The sequence below is a fragment of the Marmota monax genome, unplaced genomic scaffold (assembly GCF_021218885.2).
Source record: "Marmota monax isolate L192 unplaced genomic scaffold, Marmota_monax_Labrador192_F-V1.1 WCK01_AAM20220418_F8-fsc00008, whole genome shotgun sequence".
In the NCBI taxonomy this organism is placed as follows: Eukaryota; Metazoa; Chordata; class Mammalia; order Rodentia; family Sciuridae; genus Marmota; species Marmota monax.
In genome coordinates, this window is record NW_026694432.1 from 13,881,584 (window position 1) to 13,904,858 (window position 23,275).

At 39.8% G+C, this 23,275-nt stretch overlaps 1 protein-coding gene and 1 pseudogene across 2 annotated transcripts; one reads left to right on the top strand and one right to left on the bottom strand.

Annotated features, from left to right (window-relative positions):
* Nucleotides 1–260: 260 nt before the first annotated feature.
* On the bottom strand, nucleotides 261–1,973 carry LOC124109678 (nuclear transport factor 2-like; annotated as a pseudogene).
* Nucleotides 1,974–7,668: 5,695 nt separating this feature from the next.
* Sfpq (splicing factor proline and glutamine rich) lies at nucleotides 7,669–23,205 on the top strand. 2 transcript variants are annotated; one of them, XM_046468747.2, is made up of 12 exons: nucleotides 7,669–8,600; nucleotides 9,187–9,375; nucleotides 9,693–9,994; nucleotides 10,102–10,197; nucleotides 11,121–11,317; nucleotides 11,412–11,496; nucleotides 12,140–12,257; nucleotides 12,944–12,992; nucleotides 13,074–13,195; nucleotides 21,833–21,880; nucleotides 22,840–22,923; nucleotides 23,111–23,205. In XM_046468747.2, exons 1-10 carry the CDS (start codon nucleotides 7,785–7,787, stop codon nucleotides 21,854–21,856), a joined length of 1,998 nt encoding a protein of 665 aa, XP_046324703.1. In that variant the 5' UTR covers nucleotides 7,669–7,784; the 3' UTR covers nucleotides 21,857–21,880; nucleotides 22,840–22,923; nucleotides 23,111–23,205. The 2 variants fall into 2 exon arrangements, with proteins under 2 accessions (XP_046324703.1, XP_046324702.1); XM_046468746.2 differs by lacking the exons at nucleotides 21,833–21,880; nucleotides 22,840–22,923; nucleotides 23,111–23,205 and adding an exon at nucleotides 15,537–16,547.
* The last annotated feature ends 70 nt before the right edge of the window (nucleotides 23,206–23,275 follow it).

Sequence of the window (23,275 nt, forward strand, 5' to 3'; positions counted from 1 at the left end):
TTGTGATCCTTTTGCCACAGCCTCCCAAGTAGCTATATAATCAGAACATTTTAAATTTAAATTTTATTTATCTATGTATTCATTTGGTATGAGTGATTAAACCCAGGAGCACTTTACCACTGAGCTACATCCCTAGCGTTTTTTTTTTTTGTTTGTTTGTTTTTTTGAGACAGGGTCTCTCTAAATTATGAGAATCTCACTAAGTTGCTGAGGCTGGTCTCAACTTGTGATCCTCCTGTCTCAGCACCCCAAGTCATTGGAATTACAGGCACACCATTATGCCCAGCTATGTGAACATTTTTGAAAAAAACTGTTAAGAAAAATTTCGTGGTTTTATTGCATCTGGAAGTATTGAAACGTCTTAACAACTCAATATCTGGGTGGTAAGACAGCTGCTTTCTCCGTCACTTCTTTGCATCACTAGACCAACTTGTCAGTAGATTAAATTGAAAAAAAAGGAGAAAAAGAAAAAGAACAACCTTTTGCATATGATGATACAACACAACTTCTGTCAGATGCAACTAGTCTAGCATTCAATTATCACCCAACACCTTGGTGGCAGAAGTGCTCTCTGCCTACTCACACAGTGGCCTGCTGATTTGTGTATGATATTTGGAGTAACCGGAGGAATGTGATAATGTCTGGAAGAGGAGGGAGAAGGAAATATAGCATTAGTGCATGTACAGGAGGAGATCACCTGACTTGTGCAGGACAAGCCTAAAACATCATTGGTGCAAACCAAAGTATCACTGATGTTCTTTCATAAGAATATCTGGTAGAGGGGCTGGGGTTGTGGCTCAGTGGTAGAGTGTTGGCAACAGGTCCACCTTGGCCCCTGGAGCCCTACCTCCACTAGTTTGTTCTGCATGCCAGTGTGGCCAGCTCACAAGGCCATGGCGAACTTGCGGTTTTTCTGTTCCTGCTTATCCGTCTGAGACATATGTATCCCACGGGAATGCCTTGACCTTTTCTGGTCTCATGGACTTATTGTTAAGGGAGGTTTCGGTACCTGACAATAATAGATGTTGAAACTAAATTTCTCCCCCCTCCCTCCTGCTTTTGGGTAGTTTTCCACTTCTGCTGCTTGGGGTATAAAAAAAGGTGTGTTAGCAATAAAGATTATTGACTCCTGGATGAAGAACCTTGGTGTCCTGTGTGTCTTTTAACCTCGCCGTCCCTCGCCGGACTCGGCTCCCTTGGCCGGACGCGGCAGTAGAGCATTTGCCTAGCACAAGTGAGGCACTGGTTTCAATCCTTAGCACCACCTAAAAATAAAATAAAGGTATTGTGTTCATCTACACCTAAAAAAAAATATATATATATATATATATATATATATATATATATATATATATATATATATATTTTTTTTTTTTTAAAGAATAACTGGTAGGAAAAAAACCTCATGATAGAATCTTCATTGGCCTTGAGCTGGCCCACACCCATGCTCAAGATGCAGGTATCTGGGGTGGGCTGATGGGCCTACACGAGGATGCTGTGATGGATTTTCTGGAATGGAAGACTAGACAACTTCTCTACAGTGGCAGCTTTCACCTTGAACTGCTAACTTCTTTGTGTATGTGTGTGTGCGGTGCTGGGGATTGAACCCAGGGCTTGTGCAAGTGAGGCAAGCACTCTACCAACTGAGCTATGTCTCCAGCCCGAACTGCTAACTTCTAATGTAAGGCAGGAGGGGGTCAATATAATTTGCACCTATTATCAAATAATTGATAGGAATATTGAATGAACCTAGATCTAACTTGCTTCCAAATTGGCTTGTCTCCCATTCTGGCATGTCACCAGGCCTCAGTGACATGTGAGACACTGGCATGATCTAATCTGAATATATATATAATTATTAGTAGTATTGAATGACCCTAGAGAGCTCCATGTGGCCCTAAGCCACCAGAATGGAGGCACCCCAACACCCTTAATCTCCTCAGCTCTTCTGCTGAAGAATTTGGCCTTAACAATGACAAGCTGCTTTGGGAGCTTTCCCTTCCCGAACTGTGTAGTAACTTTTGATTGTACTACATCAATTATGGGAGCAGCTCCAGTCTTGTTTAATCTGAAATTTAATAAATAAATAAATATATTGATATTTTATATATATATAAAATTTGTGGTGCTGGGGATTGAACCCAGGGCCTTGTGCGGGAAGGAAGGCAAGCACTCTACCAATTAAGCTATGTTCCCTAGCCCCTTAAATATATGTACTTTTAGTTGTTGATGGACCTTCATTTTACTTATGTATTTATGTGCCATGCTGAGAATCAAACTCAGCAAAATAATATTTTAAAAGAATTATTCTCCTATTCTAAATTCTCAAAAACAATTAAAAGCTTAACGGATATTGAATTCTATCAAATGCAAAAAAAAAAAAAATTTAATGCTAGGGATCAAACCCAGGGCCTCATGTATGTTCAAGCAATTACTCTACCACTAAAGCTGTATCTGCAGCTACTTCTAATATCTTAATAATTTTTGTAATATTCAGATATCCTAGAATTCTTAAAAGACCCCTGTTTACTTGTTATGCGTCATTCTTTTACTTTAGTGTTAAATTCAAGGATAACTTTCTTTTACAAATACTACAAATTTCCTAGAATATACTAACTATACTTTTATTAATGAACTCCTTTTGTCATCTGGGCAGTAACACTCAGCTGTCTTTAAAGGTCTGTCACTTATTTGTTAATAACAATAACTAGTCTTTACTGAGCACTTAGAAAGTACTAAACACTTCTGTGGGTGTGAAACAAATGGTGAAAATATGAATCAGTCACTCTTATTATACTAATGAAATTACTTATTTTAATCAAGTCATGTTCGTGTCCTGATTTATTTGTTGTATCAATGATCATTGTGATACTTGAAAAAGAAAAAAGAAAAGAAAGTACTAAACACTTTATATAATCTTTAGGACTTCCCCAAAGCGGGTGTACTCTTAGGAAGCATGTCAGAAAAAAGGTGAAGGGTCCTGGAGGCTGAGGCAGGAAGATTGAAAGTTTGAGGTCAACCTGGATAACCTAGCGAGACCGTGTCTCCAAAAAAATTAAATAAATAAATGAATAAATAAATAAAAAGGGCTGGGGATGTAAGTGGTAGAGCACTTGCCTAGCAAGAGTGAAGCCCTGGGTTCAGTCCCCTGTACAGCAGGAAACAGAAAGTGAAGGATCTTGGGACATCACCCAGGAGACAGAACCAGAGCTTGTTCTTCACTGTTATGCTTTCATTCATTAATTCAACAATTATTAAGTTTTTCTGTTCTAGTGTGAAGTATCATTGGTACAGTCTTTAAGAACCCAGACAGGAGTCAAATGGGGGCCAAACAGGGCTGGGGATGTGGCTCAAACGGTAGCGTGCTCGCCTGGCATGCACGAGGTGCTGGGTTCGATCCTCAGCACCACATACAAATAAAATAAAGATGTTGTGTCCACTGAAAACTGAAAAATAAATATTTAAAAAACAAAACAAAACAAAACAAAACAAAAAAACAAATGGGGGCCAAACAATAGACAAGTGCAGAAACAGAGAGACGCTGTCTCACAAAAGAAATGTAGTTGGGTGCAGTGCTACTTGGGAGGCTGGAGGAGGAGGATCATCAAGTTTGAGGCCAGCCTGGGAAACTTAGTGAAAATCTGGTGACAAGAGGGCTGGAGATGTAGCTTAGTGGTATATCACTTATCTAGAATATGGAAGGCCCTGGGTTCAATCTTTAGTACCACAATAAATAAGCAATTAGATAAAATTTTTTAAAAAGATACATACAAATTGTTAAGAAATTTTTCATGTACATCATATACCAGATGGTGTAAAAGAGAGGGAAGGCCTAGTTGAGATGTGATGATTGGCAGCAAAGACTTCTTTGAGCGATCAAGCCAAGATAGAAGGAAGAAGGGAAAGTAACTGAAAAAAGGAGTCCGGGCTACACCTCAAGCTGAGTAAACAGCAAGTACAAACAACCTAAGGCCAAAAGCCTTCAGATAGAACTGGGGATGGGAGTGGCTCCACTGCAGAGAGTTTGTAGGAGAGGCCCTGGGTTCTGTTCCATAGCACACTGCACATCAAAGCATGCAGATGAAGACACTTGATAAATCTTAACTTCAAAACAGACAGAGGCTTTGTGAGCTTGGATGGGAGGGAACTACAGTTAAGACTGGGGAAGAAGGCAGAGATCAGATCAAGTCAGGCCTTGTAGATTGGGTTTGGATTCTTATCCTAAGAACAATAGAAGCACAGAAGGCCTTAAGTAGGGGAAGCAAATGACATTTGATTTTTTGTATGTGTGTGTGTGTGTTTTTACTGGAGACAATAAATGGTTGCAATAGTTTAGATAAGAGACAGGTGGGAAAGATTGGGATGTAATGGTAAACGTGAAGAGAAGTAAATGGATACAAGAAATACTTTGGAGATTGAACAGATTTTTGGATTTTATGAAATTGTTTTGAATAACTGAGTGATGGTATTTTTTATTCCAGAGGAGTTTTGGGAGAGCAATAGGTTAGGTTAATACAATCAAGAGCTCTAGGTTGGACATACTAAATCTGATATGCCAACTGAGTGGAGATATCTAATAGGTAATTGAATGTCTGAGTTGGAAACTCAGAGGAGACACCTACTCTGGAAATATAAATTTGGATATTTTCAACATTTAGATGGTGTTTGAGTCTGTAAATAGGTTATCTAGGCAAGGAGAAAGCATTGTTAAAGAAGGTCCAGAACTGAGCTCTGAAATACCTCAACATTTAGAGGTCCTACCAGGGAGGAGAAGAAATGATCAGTAAGGTAGGAAAAAAATTTAAGAAGTGCAGTGCCACAGAAGGCAAGTGGAGAAGTGTTTTGTGACAGAGTGCCATTGTTGTTGAATGTTGCCAAAGGGTAAAAGGAGACCAATGTAGAGAAGTGTTTATTGGGGGTGCACACCTGTAATTCCAGTGACTCTGGAGGCCGAGACAGGAGGATCACAAGTTCAAGGCCAACCTCAGCAATTTAGCAAGACTCTTGGCAAGTTAGTGAGACCTTGTCTCAAAACTTAAAAAAACGAAGGAGAAAAAAAAACAACACTTCAACAACAACAACAACACTACAAAATGGGATGTAGTTCAGTGGTAAAGTACCCCAGGGTTCGCTTCTCAGTACAAAAAAAAAAAAAAAAAAAAAAAAAATATATATATATATATATATATATATGAATGATTTGGCAAACAGGGACTGTTCATATCATTGATAACATTTTAGGCAGAATGGTGTAAAGAGGATGCATTAAAGAGGAAATGGAAGTAATGAATTAGAGACCATGCATATATACAACTTGTTTTAGAAGTCTTATTGCAAAGAGGAGCTAAGAAGTGGGAGGATAGGATAAAGGGAAGGATTTTTTTTTTTTTTTTTTGTAGTGCCTGAGATGGATATCAGGATCTGACACTTGCTAGGTAAGTGCTCTACCATTATGCTGCATCCTCAGCCCTATTTATTTTTAGGATGGTAATGATCCAACAGAAGTAACCATAATACCATAAAGAAAAAACCTTGAGAAGGCTAGAGTGGGTGGAATCCATAGCACAAGGGGACAAAAAACATATCTTTCACAGTATCAGGAAGAAAAATAGAGAAATTAAGGCAAATGCAAGCAGGTTTGTGACTTTCCATTTAGATGGGAATATTCCTCTCTAATGACTCCTATTTTCGGAAGGAAATATGAGGAGAGGTTGTTATGAAGGAATAAGAGAAGAAAGTGTAGGGTTTTGAAGAGAAAGCAAGGGGAAAAAACATCTTTGGAAGTGGAAAAGTGAATTTATTAGAGAAATGCAGTAAGATTGTCAGGTAAAATCTCATGCCCTTCTGAGGTTTATGGGCAAGAATATAATGTGAAAGCTTCAGGTCTCATTAAAGATGGTGAATTGTTGGATTCAACTAGGATTCAGGTTATACCAGGTTTTATTTTATTTATTTATTTTTTTGTACAGGGGATTGAACCCAGGGATGCTTAACCACTGAGCTACATCCCCAGCCCTTTTTATTTTTTATTTTGAGATAGGGTCTCACTAAGTTGCTGAGGCTGGCTTTGAACTTGGGATCCTTTTGCCTCAGCCTGGGATTATAGACATGTGCCACCATGTTCACCATAGGTTTCATCAGTTTAATAGATAAAGAAAATAAGAATTTTATGTGTTTTTAGGCAATTATAACATGTAAAGGTAAGACATTTAATGGTTTGGAGGTTTTTAATTTATTGTTTTTGCTTTTTTTTGCAGTATTAGGTGTCCAGTCAGGGGTGCTTTACTACTGAGCTTCATCCCTAATCCTTTAAAAAATTTTTATTATATTTTTGGTCTTGGGATTATAGCTCTCCACTGAGCTACATCCCCAGTCCTTTTTTTTTTTTTTTTTGTGATTGTGTTGCTAACTTGCTCAGGCTTCACTAAATTGCTGAGGATGGCTTTGAACTTGTGATTCTCCTGCCTCAGTCTCTCAAGTTGCTGGGATTACAGAAGTGCCCTGCCCCACCCCACTCCCCAGCGGTTTGGAGGATTTGATGAGCTCCAAATGTCATGAGGTTACTACTGTGAGTCAGAAGTAAAAAAGAAGTAGTAATAAGTGAGAGGGATGCTTGAACTATAGATTATAGATATGGTGTAGTTATTGGGAATAATAAAACTAGGAGGATGTGCAGAGGATGGGGGAGTAGAAAACTAAAACGGGATAGAAGAAAAAATTGCTAGCGGTGAGAAGATAAAGAATTGACAGAGTGCTTGGTGGGTCATCCACATGGATACTGGGTGATGAGCAGAAACAGAAAGGAAGACAAGGAGCTAACACTGAGGAAATATCTCCCAAAAGGTCAATATGTGGTAGTAACTAGGAGCAGTATCGAAAGCTATGGCTAGCCAAGAGTGGTGGCTCGTGCCTGTAATCCCAGCTGTTGGGGAAGCTGAGGCAGGAGGATCACCAAGTTCCAGGTCGGCCTGGGCAGTTGAGCAAGACTCTGTTGACCCTGTTTCAAAATAAAATTTAAAAAGGCTGTGTGTGTGTGTGTGTGTGTGTTTCAATTGTAGTGTGCAAGGCCCTGGGTTCAATCTCCACCACACACACACACACACACCGCTTCTTTTTTTTTTTTTTGAACAAAGCTTACACACCCACTCCAGCCTAATGCAAACTTTTTATACAGTATTCCTATGAGTTTTCCAAGTAAAAATCAGTAATAGTTGAGTATGAAACCGGTAAATTTTCTCTAATGCTCAGCATGAGATAAGGGTAGATAGTGTGTACTGAACTTAACTTTCAAACAAAGAACATATGTCTTTTTGGGCAAGAATAGCTGACCACTCCTAAAGGTAAACAAGGAAGAAAGGAGACCTCTAATGCCTGTCTCCCAAAGAGCTGCTAAGGCCCTGGTTATTTGCTTTCACAGAAAAATTGACCTGGGATAGCCATTCAAATTTCTCACAGCAAATCACAGTGGCCTAGAGCCAACTCCTTCTACGCTCATTGGCCAGCTGGAAACTTCACCCCCCCTCCATGCCTCCCGCCTCTCACCCCGGAGCCAATGGGAAAGATTTATGGTTCGTAACGTAGTGTCATCAAGTACCGTACAGGCAATTGGCTATTGCCGCAGTCGATCGAGGCGTAGGCGGGGCTGTGGCAAGCTGGCCTATATAAGAGGAGGACAAAGGCGGCGCGCCGCCTGTGTCATCCGCCATTTTGTGCGAAGCAAGGTGGCCTCCACGTTCCCCGAGCGTCTTCTTCGTTTCTGCCTCGACCGCCCCTTGATCACAGACATGTCTCGGGATCGGTTCCGGAGTCGCGGCGGTGGCGGTGGCGGTTTCCACCGTCGCGGAGGAGGCGGTGGCCGTGGCGGTCTCCACGATTTCCGCTCTCCGCCGCCCGGCATGGGCCTCAATCAGAACCGCGGCCCCATGGGCCCAGGCCCAGGCGGCCCTAAGCCCCCGATTCCGCCGCCGCCTCCGCACCAGCAGCAGCAGCAGCAGCCGCCGCCGCAGCAGCAGCCGCCGCCGCCACAGCAGCCGCCGCCGCATCAGCAGCCGCCGCCGCACCAGCCACCGCACCAGCAGCCGCCACCGCCGCCGCAGGATTCGTCCAAGCCCGTGGTTCCTCAGGGGCCCGGCCCCGCTACCGGAGTAGGCAGCGCGCCTCCGGCCTCCGGCTCTGCCCCGCCCGCTACTCCCCCGACCACTGGGGCCCCGCCGGGACCGGGTCCCACCCCGACCCCGCCGCCCGCCGTCACCTCCGCCCCACCGGGAGCGCCTCCGCCCGCGCCGCCTAGCAGCGGCGTCCCGACCACTCCCCCCCAGGCCGGCGGCCCGCCGCCTCCACCTGCGGGCGGCCCGGGCCCCGGGCCTAAGCAGGGCCCGGGACCCGGAGGCCCCAAAGGTGGCAAGCTTCCTGGAGGGCCGAAGCCCGGCGGCGGCCCGGGCCTGAGTGCTCCCGGGGGCCACCCCAAGCCGCCGCACCGAGGAGGCGGGGAGCCCCGTGGGGGCCGCCAGCACCACCCTCCCTACCACCAGCAGCACCACCAGGGTCCCCCGCCCGGCGGGCCCGGCGGCCGCAGCGAGGAGAAGATCTCCGACTCGGAGGTGAGTCTCCAGCAGCCACCCGTCGGTTCCCCTAAGATGGCGGCGCCCCCCACCCCCCGTCGCCGCGCGAGCCTCCATTTTGTCGGCGGCCGGAAGGGCGCCTGCGCGCGGGGGCGGGGCGTCCCGGCGGGCGCGCGGCGTCGAGGTCTCTGTTCCGCGGGGAGATTGGCTGCCCGCGCGTCTGGTGCCGGTGATGAGCCTTGGATCCAGTGTAGGGCACGTCGGGAGGTGTAGGGTTGTAGAGAATCGGGCTACTGTCACGGTTTTAGTCTCCTACGATTTAGATAAAAACCGTGTTTGTCTCCTACGATTTAGATAAAAAACTGTCGGCATGATATATATGTATCAGTGTATATGTACGTGTTTGTAGAGGGCTTCCGTTTTCAGGAGCATTCTGGATTGTTAGATACCCTTTTTAATGATAGGGCAGTGATTATGCCGGAAATCACACAGATATATATGTACGACATGATTGCGTCTCTAGCGGACCAGAAAACATGCAGTTCAGAAAATGCAAGAATTTGTCATGGTTTTCAATTTGCAGAGGTCACTGGTGTCTGAAAATTGATTTCCTTTTTTTCATTAGGGGTTTAAAGCTAACTTGTCTCTCTTGAGGAGGCCTGGAGAGAAAACCTACACACAGCGTTGTCGATTGTTTGTTGGGAATCTCCCCGCTGATATCACAGAGGATGAATTCAAAAGACTATTTGCAAAATACGGAGAACCAGGAGAAGTTTTTATCAATAAAGGCAAAGGATTCGGATTTATTAAACTTGTGAGTATAATTTATTATATGTAGAATTAAAAGATGGGTTTTCTTTGCTTTTGTTTTTTGCAGAACGCAAAACCAGATAGAATAAATTGTTCATTCAAAAAAATATTCTGTAGAGTGAGTAATTGTTGGTACCTAAGAGAAGAAAGGTGGTCGGGTGGGTAAGGTATTTAAGTACTACCCCTAGTGGTGTCCGGGAGGGCTACCTGAGGGTAACATTTGAACTGAGTTGGAAGAAGTAGAAATTTGGTTTATAACAGTTTGAAAATGAGCATTAGCCAGTTATGAAGCCATTAACGTGAATGTTTTAATATTTGCAGGAATCTAGAGCCTTGGCTGAAATTGCCAAAGCTGAACTTGATGATACACCCATGAGAGGTAGACAGCTTCGGGTTCGCTTTGCCACACATGCTGCTGCCCTCTCTGTTCGTAATCTTTCACCTTATGTTTCCAATGAACTGTTGGAAGAAGCCTTTAGCCAGTTTGGTCCTATTGAAAGGGCTGTTGTAATTGTGGATGATCGTGGTAGATCTACAGGGAAAGGCATTGTTGAATTTGCTTCTAAACCAGCAGCAAGAAAAGCATTTGAAAGATGCAGTGAAGGTGTTTTCCTACTGACAACGTAAGTTGTCTCTGGTTTACTCTAGTCATTTCTTATTTGTTACAACTTACAAGGATGTTCTATTAAAAGTCTGGAACAAAGTTGAGATGAACCATTTTTGTTATTAGAACTCCTCGTCCAGTCATTGTGGAACCACTTGAACAATTAGATGATGAAGATGGTCTTCCTGAGAAACTTGCACAGAAGAATCCAATGTATCAAAAGTAAGTTGAAAAGGAAACTTGCTCTAGTAATTTTTTCCGGTTTTGCTTAAAAGATATGAAATTTGCGGGTGGGGTACTGGGGATTTGAACCCAGGGGTGCTTTTATCTCTGAGTTGTCTTCCCAGCCCTATTTTTTGTTTTGAGGCTGGGGTCTTGCTAAGTTATTTAGGGCCTTGCTAGGTTGCTGAGGCTGGCTTTTAAGTTTGGAAAGTTAGGTTTCAAAGCTGTCATTTAAATGACTGTTTTTAATGTAGGTACTTTCACATGCAATCCTGTCATGTGCTTACAGTTGCATGAAATGCGTTTTCATGGATGGAAAATACAAGCCTGGGTAAGGAATTTGGCTAGAGGAAAACATTAGGAAATGTGGAAGGCAGAATTTGTCTTCCAAATTTTGTTATTGTGTCCCTTTTTGTTTTTATTTTACATCTTAGTTTCTTACTCTTTATTAAATTGTTATAACTGACTGTTATGAGTAGGAAGAACAGAATGAGAGAATAAGGGATGCAGGAAATAGAAAGAAGGATGAGGAAGTAGTTAGTTGGTTTTTTTTTTTTTTTTTTTTTAATTTTTTAGTTGTTAATAGACCTTTATATATTTATATGTCGTGCTGGGAATTGAACCCAGTGCCTCACACATGCCAGGCAAGTGCGCTACCGCTGAGCCCCAGCCCCAACCCCGGGGATGTAGTTTTTAATCTTCGTTTTTAGCAAGTGATAGGCTAGGGAAAAGATCAAAGTTTTTTTTTTTTTTTTTTTTTTGCAGTGCTGGGGACCAAACCCAGTGTACATGTTGGGCAGATGCTCTACTACCAGCTGAGCTACTTCCCTAGTCAAAGATTTTTTTTTTTTTTGGAAGTGGAACAAGTAATATTGCCTTTACAAATCCACAAAATGGTTCATGTTTAAATATTGTGTTATCAGGGAGAGAGAAACGCCACCTCGCTTTGCTCAGCATGGCACGTTTGAGTATGAATATTCTCAGAGGTGGAAGTCCTTGGATGAAATGGAAAAACAGCAAAGGGAACAAGTTGAAAAAAACATGAAGGATGCAAAAGACAAGTTGGAAAGTGAAATGGAAGATGCCTATCATGAGCATCAGGCAAATCTTTTGCGCCAAGGTAAAGGCCTTCCGGATTTTATTGGTAGGATCAGTTTATTGAGTTACCAGGATCTTATTAATGTGATACCAAAATAATACTTTCTAATGTTCAGATCTGATGAGACGCCAGGAAGAATTAAGACGAATGGAAGAACTTCACAATCAAGAAATGCAGAAACGTAAAGAAATGCAATTGAGGTAAAATACTGTTGATTCTTTGTTTTTGTACTCATAGTCTGACATTTAGGAAACAGTGTACTCAATTTTTCAGGTGATACGTATCAGTGCTCAAAATCAAATGTAAGGATATCAAGTTTTCTGTGTGTGTATATATGTTTTTTTGCGCCACAATGTCTAATGTTGTGCCTTTAAGCTCTGAGCCTCACTCTCTAGACCTTTGTGGGGAGTTTGTTTTGTTTGCTTATTTTTTTTTTAATATTTATTTTTTAGTTGGACACAATACCTTTATTTATTATGTGGTGCTGAGGATTGAACCCAGGGCCAGGCGGATGCTCTACTACTAAGCCACAACCTCAGCCCATGTTTGCTTATTTTTTGGAATGGATTTTTTTTTTGTAAGGATTAGATGGATGCAGAATACCTTTATTTTTATGCAGTGCTGAGGAGTGAACCCAGTGCCTCACACATGCTGGGCAGGCACTCTGACACTGAGCCACAACCCCAACTCTTTATTTATGTATGTATGTATCTATCTATCTATCTATTTTACTGTGTTCTTACACCATCTAAGGCTCTTAGACATATTACTACCAGCTTTTTTTCAAATTAGATTTTAAAAGATGAGGTTGATACTTTGGCTTACGCTTGATTATGTTTTCAGGCAAGAGGAGGAACGACGTAGAAGGGAGGAAGAGATGATGATTCGCCAACGTGAGATGGAAGAACAAATGAGACGCCAAAGAGAAGAAAGTTATAGCCGGATGGGCTACATGGATCCAGTAAGTTAGGGTTTGTTGGCATTCTAGGGAGTTGTTTATAGAACTTGTAGGTACCTAAGGTGAAATTTGACTCAGTTGAATAAAAAAAAAAAAAAAACACAGTATAGTCTACCTTAAAATGTTGGCCATGGGCAGTGGCACATGTCTATAATCCCAGTGGCTTGGGAGACTGAGGCAGGAGGATCATGAGTTCAAAGCCAGCCATAACAGTGAGGCTGTAAGGCACTCAGTGAGATCCTATCCTGTCTCTAAATAAAATACAAAACAGGGCTGGGGAATGTGGCTCAGTGGTCAAGTGCCCCAGAGTTCATTCCCCGGTAAAGCCAGGCCCCCCCCCTCAAGTAGTTATATATGTATATATATATATATTTTTTTTTGATTTGGCCAATCTAGTGATTACTTTTTCTTTCTTTTTTTCTTTTTTTAAACAACTGTACTATGTTTGATTGCGATGGTTCTTGTTTTTCCTATTCTTTGTATGGGCCCGAAGATGATTGAACTGGAAGGTTATGGTGTTTTTTTTGTTTTATCAGTTCTTTTGATAATAGGAAATAGCTAGTTTTCAGTTTTTTTTTTTTAATACTTTAGTTGAAAGAAAAATGCCTTCTGAACCTTACAGTTCTTAAGTCTTAAACTTTCTTAATGTGCTTGTTGCATAGGTGAATTAAATTTTTTTTTTCTGTTAGAGAGAAAGAGACATGAGAATGGGTGGTGGAGGAGCAATGAACATGGGAGGTAAGCATGAAAATTTAAGTCAACTTTATTACCAGAGAGCAGTGTTGTGGTGGAATCCTAATCACTCTTTCTGTTTCCTAGATCCCTATGGTTCAGGAGGCCAGAAATTTCCACCTCTAGGTGGTGGTGGTGGCATAGGTTATGAAGCTAATCCTGGAGTTCCACCAGCAACTATGAGTGGTTCCATGATGGGAAGCGACATGGTAATGTATCCTGTGGGACGTAGTACAAAGGAAATTCTCATTTTCATGACTTAATGTGTGTGTTTTTTTTGTTGTTGTTTTAAGTAGGTGACTGGACCTCTTTTAGTTCTCCCTATCATGTATATATATAATTTTGAGGAATACTTTGGCAACACAGAAGAACTCTTGTGTGGTAACCTAAACACGGTTGCCAATGAGGAGTCAATGCTGTTAGTAGTATGTGGAGTTATCTTTGGCAATAAGTACATGTAGGTGTTTTCCACTTTTTTGCTTGTGCACTTTTGAACCCCAGTGCATGGCAAATCCAAATTCTTTGTTAGGTAATGTATGATTATTCTATACACTCAATTGAGGGTAATCACATGGCAAACTGTCATTCTTTAAGCTGGTATTTGCCATAAATGGGAATCAGCCTTGTAGTTTGTAGCTTTAGGCATGTTTTAGTGATATGTAGAACTTTGACCTATATGTGGTGTGGCTTCTATCCCATGAAAGAGAATTGTTTAGTGTTTTGACTCGTCGTTTCCCACCTGTTGGGTCTGTTTGTAGGTACACCTTCTAAAATAAACTGACATCTCTATTTTGCTACAGGGTAGCAAAAGTCAACAATAAATTTAAGCATACTAATTGTGTGCATTTGATCTCAACCTTCTTGATGCTATTATGTTAGCTATATGGATAGTCTGTCAGATGCTTTAGAACAGTCAAGTAAATTGATGAGTGGCTGTATTAGGGCTTTACAAATCCTCAGTTCTGAATTTTGGTGGGCTTAGAAAAGAGTACATTTTCATAGCTGATTGAATCAGATTTAGTTTTCCTATGGGCTTTTGGCAGAGATGCGCTGCAGTATGTGGCTCACATAATTTTTATCAATAGAAACTTTAGAATTTAATATGAGACTTTATCTACTTAAAATATATCTAAGGCTTTTTGACAAAGTTACAACTCTAAATTGATGGTTGTGTTAAATATACCATTAGTTTTATCCAGCTGAATTTTAAAAACTGGGTAATGTTTTGGTATTTAAGCTTCATAAAAAACAGTTTAGGTACGTATTAAATTTGTAGACTCAAATTTGATATGATGTTCCCACAGTTCAGGTTCTATGTGGCTAAGTACTAGAATTTTTAGCTGTTCTAATAACAATCTTAAACCCCCCAAATCTTCATCTCTTTGAGATAAAGTATAATATGTAAAAACCGTACACAATTTTAAAAATTTTTCAAGAGGATTTCCCAAGTAGTTTTACAGTATTGGGGGAGAAGGTGAAATTATATATATAGGCACAGAGCAGCTAAATCGTAATAAATCATTTTAGGACTTTTCTTTGGAATAAAACTGAGTAAGTGGGCTATTTTAAATGGAATTTAAGACAGAATAGACTGCTATGCTTACCTTCCTATAGAGTCTTGCTGTCTGGGTACATAACATTTCAAGTCGAGAAGTACCTAAAACCTACTCACTGCTTTATTGCAGTCACTTTAGCTTGGTGTTAAACTGTTTGTGGAGCCTTTTAAAATTTCTAAAGCATGGATTCATAGCAAGGTTTCAGTGTACTTTTTAAAGACCTCAGGGAAAAGTTGGGCTGTTAGTGGGCTGTATGTTTGCAACAATGCAGAATAGTACTGTGAAAGTGAACATAATTGTCTCTGGTTTTATAGTGATGGCTCTGAAGGTGGTGTACCTGTGAGAATATGGCAACACAAGTTTTTGATCAAGTTACTGTGCCGGTTAAGTGACTAAATCTATTAGTTTTTTTATGCCTTTTCTTTTTGTAGTCTGGTAGCATTTTATTAAAACTTTCAACCTTTTAAGATTTCTGCAACTTAGCAGATGTGTCTTAAGATCTTGAAAAGCACAAGGTTTCTTAAGCAGCACATGCCACTGACTGGTGAGTAGGTCTTGTCACTTCATTGAGTGAATTGACTCTGTCTGGATGGGCTTGTTAGGCTTACTTGGAGAGTAAATTTTCTGTTCATACCCTGAAAGTGAGAGTTTGCAAGTTTTCATTGGATTAATCTGATGTGAAATTTCTTAGAACGCATTTTGGAATGGATTTTCACATCTGCACTAATTCTTAAATTTTTTAGCACTACAGGGAAGATCTGTTCTTTGAAACAGGTGTATGAGAATGGCTCAAGTGGGAACATACCACAAGGCATGTATTATCGTAAACTAATTTTCAAATTACCCTTTTTTCCTTTCTATGTTCCCGGTACCTGTGGATCGACTCATTGGTGATTGTATCGACGAACGTTGACTACGGAACCTTCTAAAATATTTACTTAACACACATGGACATCAACTACATATAATGAACTGTTGATTACTGTTCCAATAGCGTACTGAGCGCTTTGGGCAGGGAGGTGCGGGGCCTGTGGGTGGACAGGGTCCTAGAGGAATGGGCCCTGGAACTCCAGCAGGATATGGTAGAGGGAGAGAAGAGTATGAAGGCCCAAACAAAAAACCCCGATTTTAGATGTGATATCTAGGCTTTCATTCCAGTTTGTTTTTGTCTTTTCTTGTTTAGATACCACTTTTAAATTCTTGCATTTTAGTAAGAAAGCTACCTTTTTATGGATGTTAGCAGTTTATTGACCTAATATTTGTAAATGGTCTGTTTGGGCAGGTAAAATTATGTAATGCAGTGTTTGAAACAGGAGAAAAGTTTTTTCTTTTTACTTTTTCTTTTCTCTCCTTTTTTTTTTTTCTTTTTTTTTAAACTGTATAATGTCCCTCAAGTTAATGGCAGTGTACCTTGTGCCACCGAATTTCCAAAGTGTACCGATTTTTTTTTTACTGTGCTTCAAATAAATAGAAAAATAGTTATAATACTGATCTTCAACTTTGCCATTCATGCTTCTATGCACATTAGGCTAGGTATTCCACTTTGAAAGCATGAGAGTGTTGAGGCCTTTGAATGGCAGGCATATGCCATTTCTGGGAAATGTATGTGGAGGCTAAGTATTGCTTTCTACAAGTAATTGCCCCCTTGTTTTAAAAAGAAGAAATGCAGATTTGAAGTAGTTCACGATTGTTCGGCATTATAGGAAGCAAGCTGGTGCTAAGTATTTTTAAATGGTTATGTAAGCAAAGCTGAACTGTAAATCTTCATTCAGGAATATGTATTAAGATTATGGAATGGGTATAAGACTTGGTAGGGGGAGAAAGTGGGTTTGGTTAATGGATCTTTTATGGCCCTATGATCTATCCTTGGAAGTTTTTGAAAAAAGTGGAAAGATCATTTTGTCGCATTTTCCCTATTCTTGTTTTTAAAAGAACAACAAATCCCAAGCCCTACAAATGGCTTGTATTGAACTTTTACATTTGAATTAAAGATTGTTAAACATAAGCCTTTTCATGTATTACTTCAAGTGATTTATAAAGCTGGGGCTTAGTTTGAAGAATTCAACTTGAAAAAGTAAAGTAAGGTTTAGTTAACTGTAAAATGGGTTTAGTTCTATTTACATTCATAGTCTTTTTAACTTTTACACCTTGTGCTACTTCTGTTGGGAAAAATCTGTAGACTATAAAGATCTTGGTTTTCTTCTTAAGAGCTAGTGGTGACTTTTAATAACAAATAGGGTTGCAGATAACCATTCTTACAAATTTGTTCACCTGTTTTTAGATAGTTGCTTTTTGATGTAGCACTAAATCTCAGTGACTTGCTCATGCTACACAGTACAAATACCCCTTCCTTCCACCATAAAGCTTTGGAATGTTTCGATGGTGTTGTCAGTTAATTGTCAACTTCATTGAATTTCCTTCCATTAGAAAGACTTTTTGATTCAATATTAAAGTAGATTGTTTACTGTTGTCTGTCAGTACAGTGGGAGCTTGATTTCCCAGTGCAAATATGTTAGAGGAACAATTTCTAACAGTAGGTAAAGTAATTGAATGGTTTAGCTTTGTTCTTAGCTATGTTTCCATTCAACTCTACATTATAGAACTTTGGAATATCTTCATCCTTTTCACCTCTGTTCTTGGGGCTAATTGGCAAAAGAAAAATTCTAAATCAAACCTTTTGTTACCATGCTGAAGTTTAGTATTGTTCCTTGAGTACAAAAGGAGACCTATTGTTGAAACAACTGAGTATTTTCTGCATAGGAAAACAGGATAATTATCTAAGTAAAACACTGAAGTGTAAAAAGCATGTCACCAAATTCTGGTTGCAGGGCTGACAGGTACATGGTGTGTTAATTAAGGGAGAGAATCTCCTTAGAAAACGTGCTAATTTTATTCACTGAACACATTTGGAAATGGATAGTTCTTTTACCAAGGAGGAAGTTTTGTCCCAAGTCATTAATGGGTGATGCACACATGGGATTTTGTGTATGGAAACAAGGGTGTTGGTTTGAAAGTAGTCCATTACAATTTGAATTGTATAGTAGGGGACTCTATAATGATAAGAAAGTTAGGGGTGTTCATGGGACACCCACGAGGGTGAACTTGAATGTATGTGGGTGGGGGCTGGAGGGGAAATGGGAAAATCTGCCTATAAAATTAATGTTTCAGTTTATTTTTCAGATTACATGCCTTTCTTTATAAGGGATGCTGGCACAGACCCCTAAAATAAGCTTTTGGTAGTACTATACCTTTGAAGAGTGGTGAAGGATGCTAATGAATAATCTCCTGAAAGTTGTGGCTTTTGATAGCCTACTAAGGGCTGTAGAATTGCTTAAATGTTGTTTAGCAAATAATGTTGCTGAGTTTAAACTGAACATTTGACTTTTATCATGGAAACTGCAGTGTACCAAGGGTTGTAAAGCTACTCAAATGGACTTTCAATAAGTCTTCCAATGTAAATGATAGTTTTTTAGCCTAATGTGAACTTAAATCATCTTAATGAGTAGTTTTCTAAAAGTCAGTGATGAAACTTGGGGTGGGAAATGGAAGGTAATAATTTTGGAAGTATTAGCCATTTTTCTCATTTAAAGAAACATCCTGCCCCTATTTTCCTCCTCTTCCCTTTCTCTCATAATTTTTAAGAGGAACATTTTGTTTTTGAACCTTATGTCTCCAAATCTTTAAAAACTGCATTCTCTTTGAAGATGCTAGTGTATTTCATAGGTGTCTATATAAACTTAACCCATTGGCTCACATTACTTAGTGAAAAACAATCCTTTTTGCCTAGAACATTAAACTCCTAAGAATATAAACCCCACCACTCTTTTTAGATGTGTTATATCACTGATAAAAACAAATAACAATTTGGGAAATTGTAATGTTACGCCTGTGCAATTTTTATAAGTGGCATATTATGGCAGAAAAAAATTTTAGATACTTGGCTTGGGCAAGCCACTAAGTTGTGGCGGAATGTTTTGTGGTGTTCTTGGACTGCAATTATGCACTATTAAAGTAGTGGCCTGCTACATAACTGCATTTAGCCAGCATTTCTGCAGTGCGTAACTGTGAGGAACGTAGTACCGCAAATGGCAATGGACATTAGGACCCGGATGTAGTATTCCTGCTTGCTCCAAGATTCTCATTGCCGACTGCATACAGGTAGGTAACAAGCAATATAATCTAACTTGGTGACTTGCTATGTACTTTTATTCCGTGGGCATTCTGACATCACACTTCTGACAATGAAATTACAGTGCAGCACCTAACACTTGTATGATAAAGCTAGCTTATAGCAAAACTGCGTGGGTCTGGGGTTAGAGCTGTAATTTGTTAGGCAGAAATCAGTGCTGTTGCAGTTCTCAGATAAAAAGTGCAAACTTGATTCTTGGTATATCTGACTCAGTTGTGTGGTTTTCTATAGTTGCATTGTAAATGAAGAGAACATGGAACACATCAGTGGTGTGGGGAAGAGGGAACCAAAACCATACTTGGGAAGGGAAGTAGGGTGCTTTTAGCACCTTGACATGGACCATATAGCATGGATCCATATGGCATGTGATAATTAGTCTCTGTTGTAGCAAACTGACCTGCTCAAAGGTCAGCAATATAAGTAATTTCATTATGTAATCTTGGTAATTATTCTGCAAGTTGAGTGAACTCAGACTAAACTGCAGGGTTTTTTTTTTGTAATGGGTTTCATGGGAACACCTTTGTTACTAACTTGGGCTTAGATGGGAATCTAACGTGAATAGTTTCAAGTTATGTGACTTGTTTAAATACGGTTATACTCTAAACCTGGGGGAAGGTGGTGTGACTTGCTTATAGTTGAATACATGTTGGGAATCATTCCCAATCATAAAACTTCGTCGTTTTCTGTAGAGTGACTGCATTTGTTCAGAGTAGCTTTTTGAACTTGGTTCCCTTAGCTTTAGGGATGTGATGTTACAGTCCAAAATGTTTAGGTACAAGAAAACATAAGTCTTCAAAAAGCACCTTCTTTGTTGCTTAGCTTTGCATCGACTGTTGTTCCAGACCTCAATCCAACTTAACTCTGGTCTCTGGTTTTTAGCTAGTATGCATGAGAAACAGCTTTTAATGCTTTCTGCTCTGTAACTGGAAAGTTTGGTTTACTTTGCATAATTGCCGGTGAAAACTCTTCACAACTATGAGAATTTTCTTTCATTTGTCTCAAGAAAAATGGCTTGCTCTTTGGCAAGTAAGTCACAGGGTGGGGACAGATTTGTACTCTACAGATTTGTAGTTCATTCAAGCAAACAACTTCTGATTTTCCTGATAGATAAAAGAGCAACTGGTGACTAGTTTAGTTTCTTCGTATTAATACAATGCAGATCAAACAATTTTCAGTGTTAGTGACATGAGTACCACTAAAACTGCATAGAACCCTCATGGGGGATTTCCTGTGTCATAATCCATTAAATCGGTGGCCCAATGCTTGCTGCCGTGGTTTAGTGACTGGGTGTTCAGAACTAAAAGCTCAGGTTTATTTCTTAGCAGTCAGTAACAATGTTCAGAGAACTACTTGGTATAATATATGGGTTTAAGGAACATCATTGGGGTGGGGGTTAATTTTGCTTTGTTCTGCTTACTTCAACTTGATTAATCGGCTTTTGCACTTCAGAAAAGAAACCATTGACTTAAATCTATTCTTACTAGTTTTAATTTGTATGAAGCTATGAATTGTGAATCTCAGTACAGTGACTTTTTGAAAAAGCACTCAATCAAAAAGCTGGGAATTAAGTGGGTTTCAGTAATAACGCTCTATACCGAGGTGCTTGCATTGTATTTCATAATCTTTTTTTCTTGTAACAAACCAAAATTTCTTTTTAATGAGAACACTCTTGAGTTCAGAGGTGTGATGCCAGAATGCATTTTCGTACTGTTAGGCCCTTGGAACAGATACCGGTGCTTTCTGAAAGATCAAAGAAATGCAATGGGTACTCTTCACACAAGGTTGCAAACCTACAAAGAACGCATAATAGTCTTCATTTTCCTAATAAAAGGGATGCGTGTGACTAGTTTTGGACTTTTAACATTAATGGGGGTTGCATGTCTCCTATTGTTAATCATTGTCAGCTGCAGTGACATGATCTACACAGTCCTGCATTATTTGCTGCCTTTCCCTTAATGATTCTGGACAGGTTTTAGAGAGCTGGGGTGTTTGTTCTGGGCCTTTACTTGGTTTTGGCTTTAGCTGATACTGTTTCAGTGCTGTCAGCTAGTGCAGTTCTCAAATGGCTGCCTATTAGGGAAAGAATTAGAGGATTTGACTGCTCCTAATCATCTGTCATTGCTGCTAGATAATGATTGGCAATTTTTAAGACTCAACTGTGGAAATCTCACAGTTGCTGGTAAACCATCAACCATAAAATGTTGCTTTTGAACACCAGTGCTGAAAAGTTTTTTTTGTTTTTTTAAGGTGAAAGGGGGGCTGGACGTAGAATAGGACAGGAATAATCAGGAGACTGGGGAAGAATGCAAAACGATATAGTATCCCTTATGGATGGTACATGTGCAACAGGGAATTATATTTCATATACCTGTGGCAGTAATTATACAGGGAGGAAGAAAAACCTGGAACTTGAATTAGGCTGAGCTTTCTGTTTTGTGCACTGTGGCCCTGCCAGGCATATAGTGTGAAGGTGGAATGTCTTCTCCCTCAGAAAACCTTGGGTTCCTTGCTGTCCCAGTAAGGCATAGCTTCCTTGCTCTAACTTAAAAACTCAGTGAAGACTTGGAGGGGAAAGAAAAGGCAAATACATAGGATTGCAGGGTAACAACTGCAGTGTTGTGTACTGTGGGAAGTGGGTAAGGCACTCTTGGAGGACTCCTGCTGAAGGTGGTTAGCCCACCTGAGAATGAAAGGCATACTTGAATGGGGAGCAGGGTATGTGCTTTCATATGAAAAGAGAGCTGATAAATAAAATACTGGGTGAGGTGAACGTTGTCACATACCTTCACATAAGGGATAGTATATTTTGGGTTGCAGTCAAACTTCATTGTGCTCAGACTGGTGAAAATAGGAGTTAGACTTTTGCATTTTAAAAGAAGATACAGTTTTCATTCTAATTCTGGTGTCTACTTAGTACTTACACAAAAAATAATTTTAGATTTTTTTCCCCATGAAGTTTCTTCCTATTTTTTTAATGCTGTAACTTACCCCAATCTTTGTCTCTGGAATTTTACTCTTTAAATTTTGAAGTTAACTAGCATTTTCAAGCCTTTATTTTATACCCTTGTCTTTTATATTAACTTTTTCTTATTATTCTTTAGGTAAGAATGGTTGATGTTGGCTGATATTGGAATGTTCATTCACTTGAAGTAAGTGTCCTTTGGAACCTTAACCTCTAGTGGATTTTGGGGCTTGATTTATCTTCATTGGTTAAAATAACCAATGAAATATGGGAGAGGGTGAGACTTGTTCTGTTTGTATTGTCTATTTTGAACATTGTGTGACAACTGGGGGTGTATCTCAGTAGTGCAGTTCTTCCCTAACATGTGAGAGGTCAGGGGTTTGATCAGGTCAGGTGGGATATGATAAAGTAGAATATTTATTATAAAAGTAGGAAAATTTTAAAAATAACATGCTGGGCTGGGGTTGTGGCTCAGTTGGTAGATTGCTTGCCTAGCATGAGTGAGGCACTGGGTTTGATTCTCAGCACCATGTATAATAAATAAAGGTCAATTAACAACTAAAAAATTTTAAAAAAAGATACATGCTTATATAATACCAAATGATTACCAAAAGAGCTTGAATTGATGGGTAAATGTTTTTCATAAAATCTCCATAAACTTTATGCAGTAGATGGAAGAATTAGTAGGAAGAGGGAAAATTCCATGATTACCTGAGAAGAAAGTGTAAGAAAATAATTTTGGTATGGGGCAGGTTTTTGATATTTGATGAATAGTTAAAATTGCTTGGACCTTATGCCAAAAGATGCATCTCTTGTCTGTGTCTGAATAAAGTTTACATGATACACCTGGGTGCAGTGATGCACACTTGTAATCCGAACTTTTTTGGAAGCTTGAGACAGGAGGATGGTAGGCTCGAGGCCAGCCTGAGCAACATCGAAAGACCCTGTCTCAAAAAATGACTGGGAAATCTATGTAGCTCAGTAGTATAGCATTTGCTTAGCATGTGCAAGGTGTCGTGAGTACAATCCCTGGCATCCCTCGCCCACACACACAAAAATGTATGAACTACTTAGAAATTAATATGGCAAATGTTATTTTTAGAAGTTAATGTGGCAAATGATATTTTTAATCCGTATTAATTGTAGGTGGATCAGATATTTGTTCTCCAGACATTGACAGCATGGGCCAACCAAGAAGGAAAACCACAAGTCGTTTGACAAAGTGTGTAGGTAAGTTGAATGATTCTTACTATCTTGGGTGCTACCAAAAAAACAAAATTCATGTTTGTGATTAATACTACATTCCTTGATTTAAATGTTAGGAAACTCAACAGTTGGTATTGGTGTTTATTTAAAAATAAATGAGAACTTCATAAATCAGAATTTGTCTTGAATTAATCAGATCTTTTAATTGCAGGTTCAAGAGAGCTGTGTCCACAAAACCAATGAGGAAGCATATAAGGAGGAATGATGGACAACTTATTTGCCATTAATAAAATCATTTTTGAAAAATTGGATTGTGTTTTTATTTTACATAGCATTCTTTTTTGCTTGGAGGAGGTACCAGGGATTGAACTCAGGG

Coding starts and splice junctions, on each gene's coding strand:
- Sfpq (XM_046468746.2), top strand. CDS start 7,785: ATGTCTCGGGATCGGTTCCGGAGTCGCGGCGGTGGCGGTGGCGGTTTC. Junction 12,993..13,073: donor AGGAGCAATGAACATGGGAG/GTAAGCATGAAA, acceptor TCTGTTTCCTAG/ATCCCTATGGTTCAGGAGGC. Junction 13,196..15,536: donor CCATGATGGGAAGCGACATG/GTAATGTATCCT, acceptor CTGTTCCAATAG/CGTACTGAGCGCTTTGGGCA.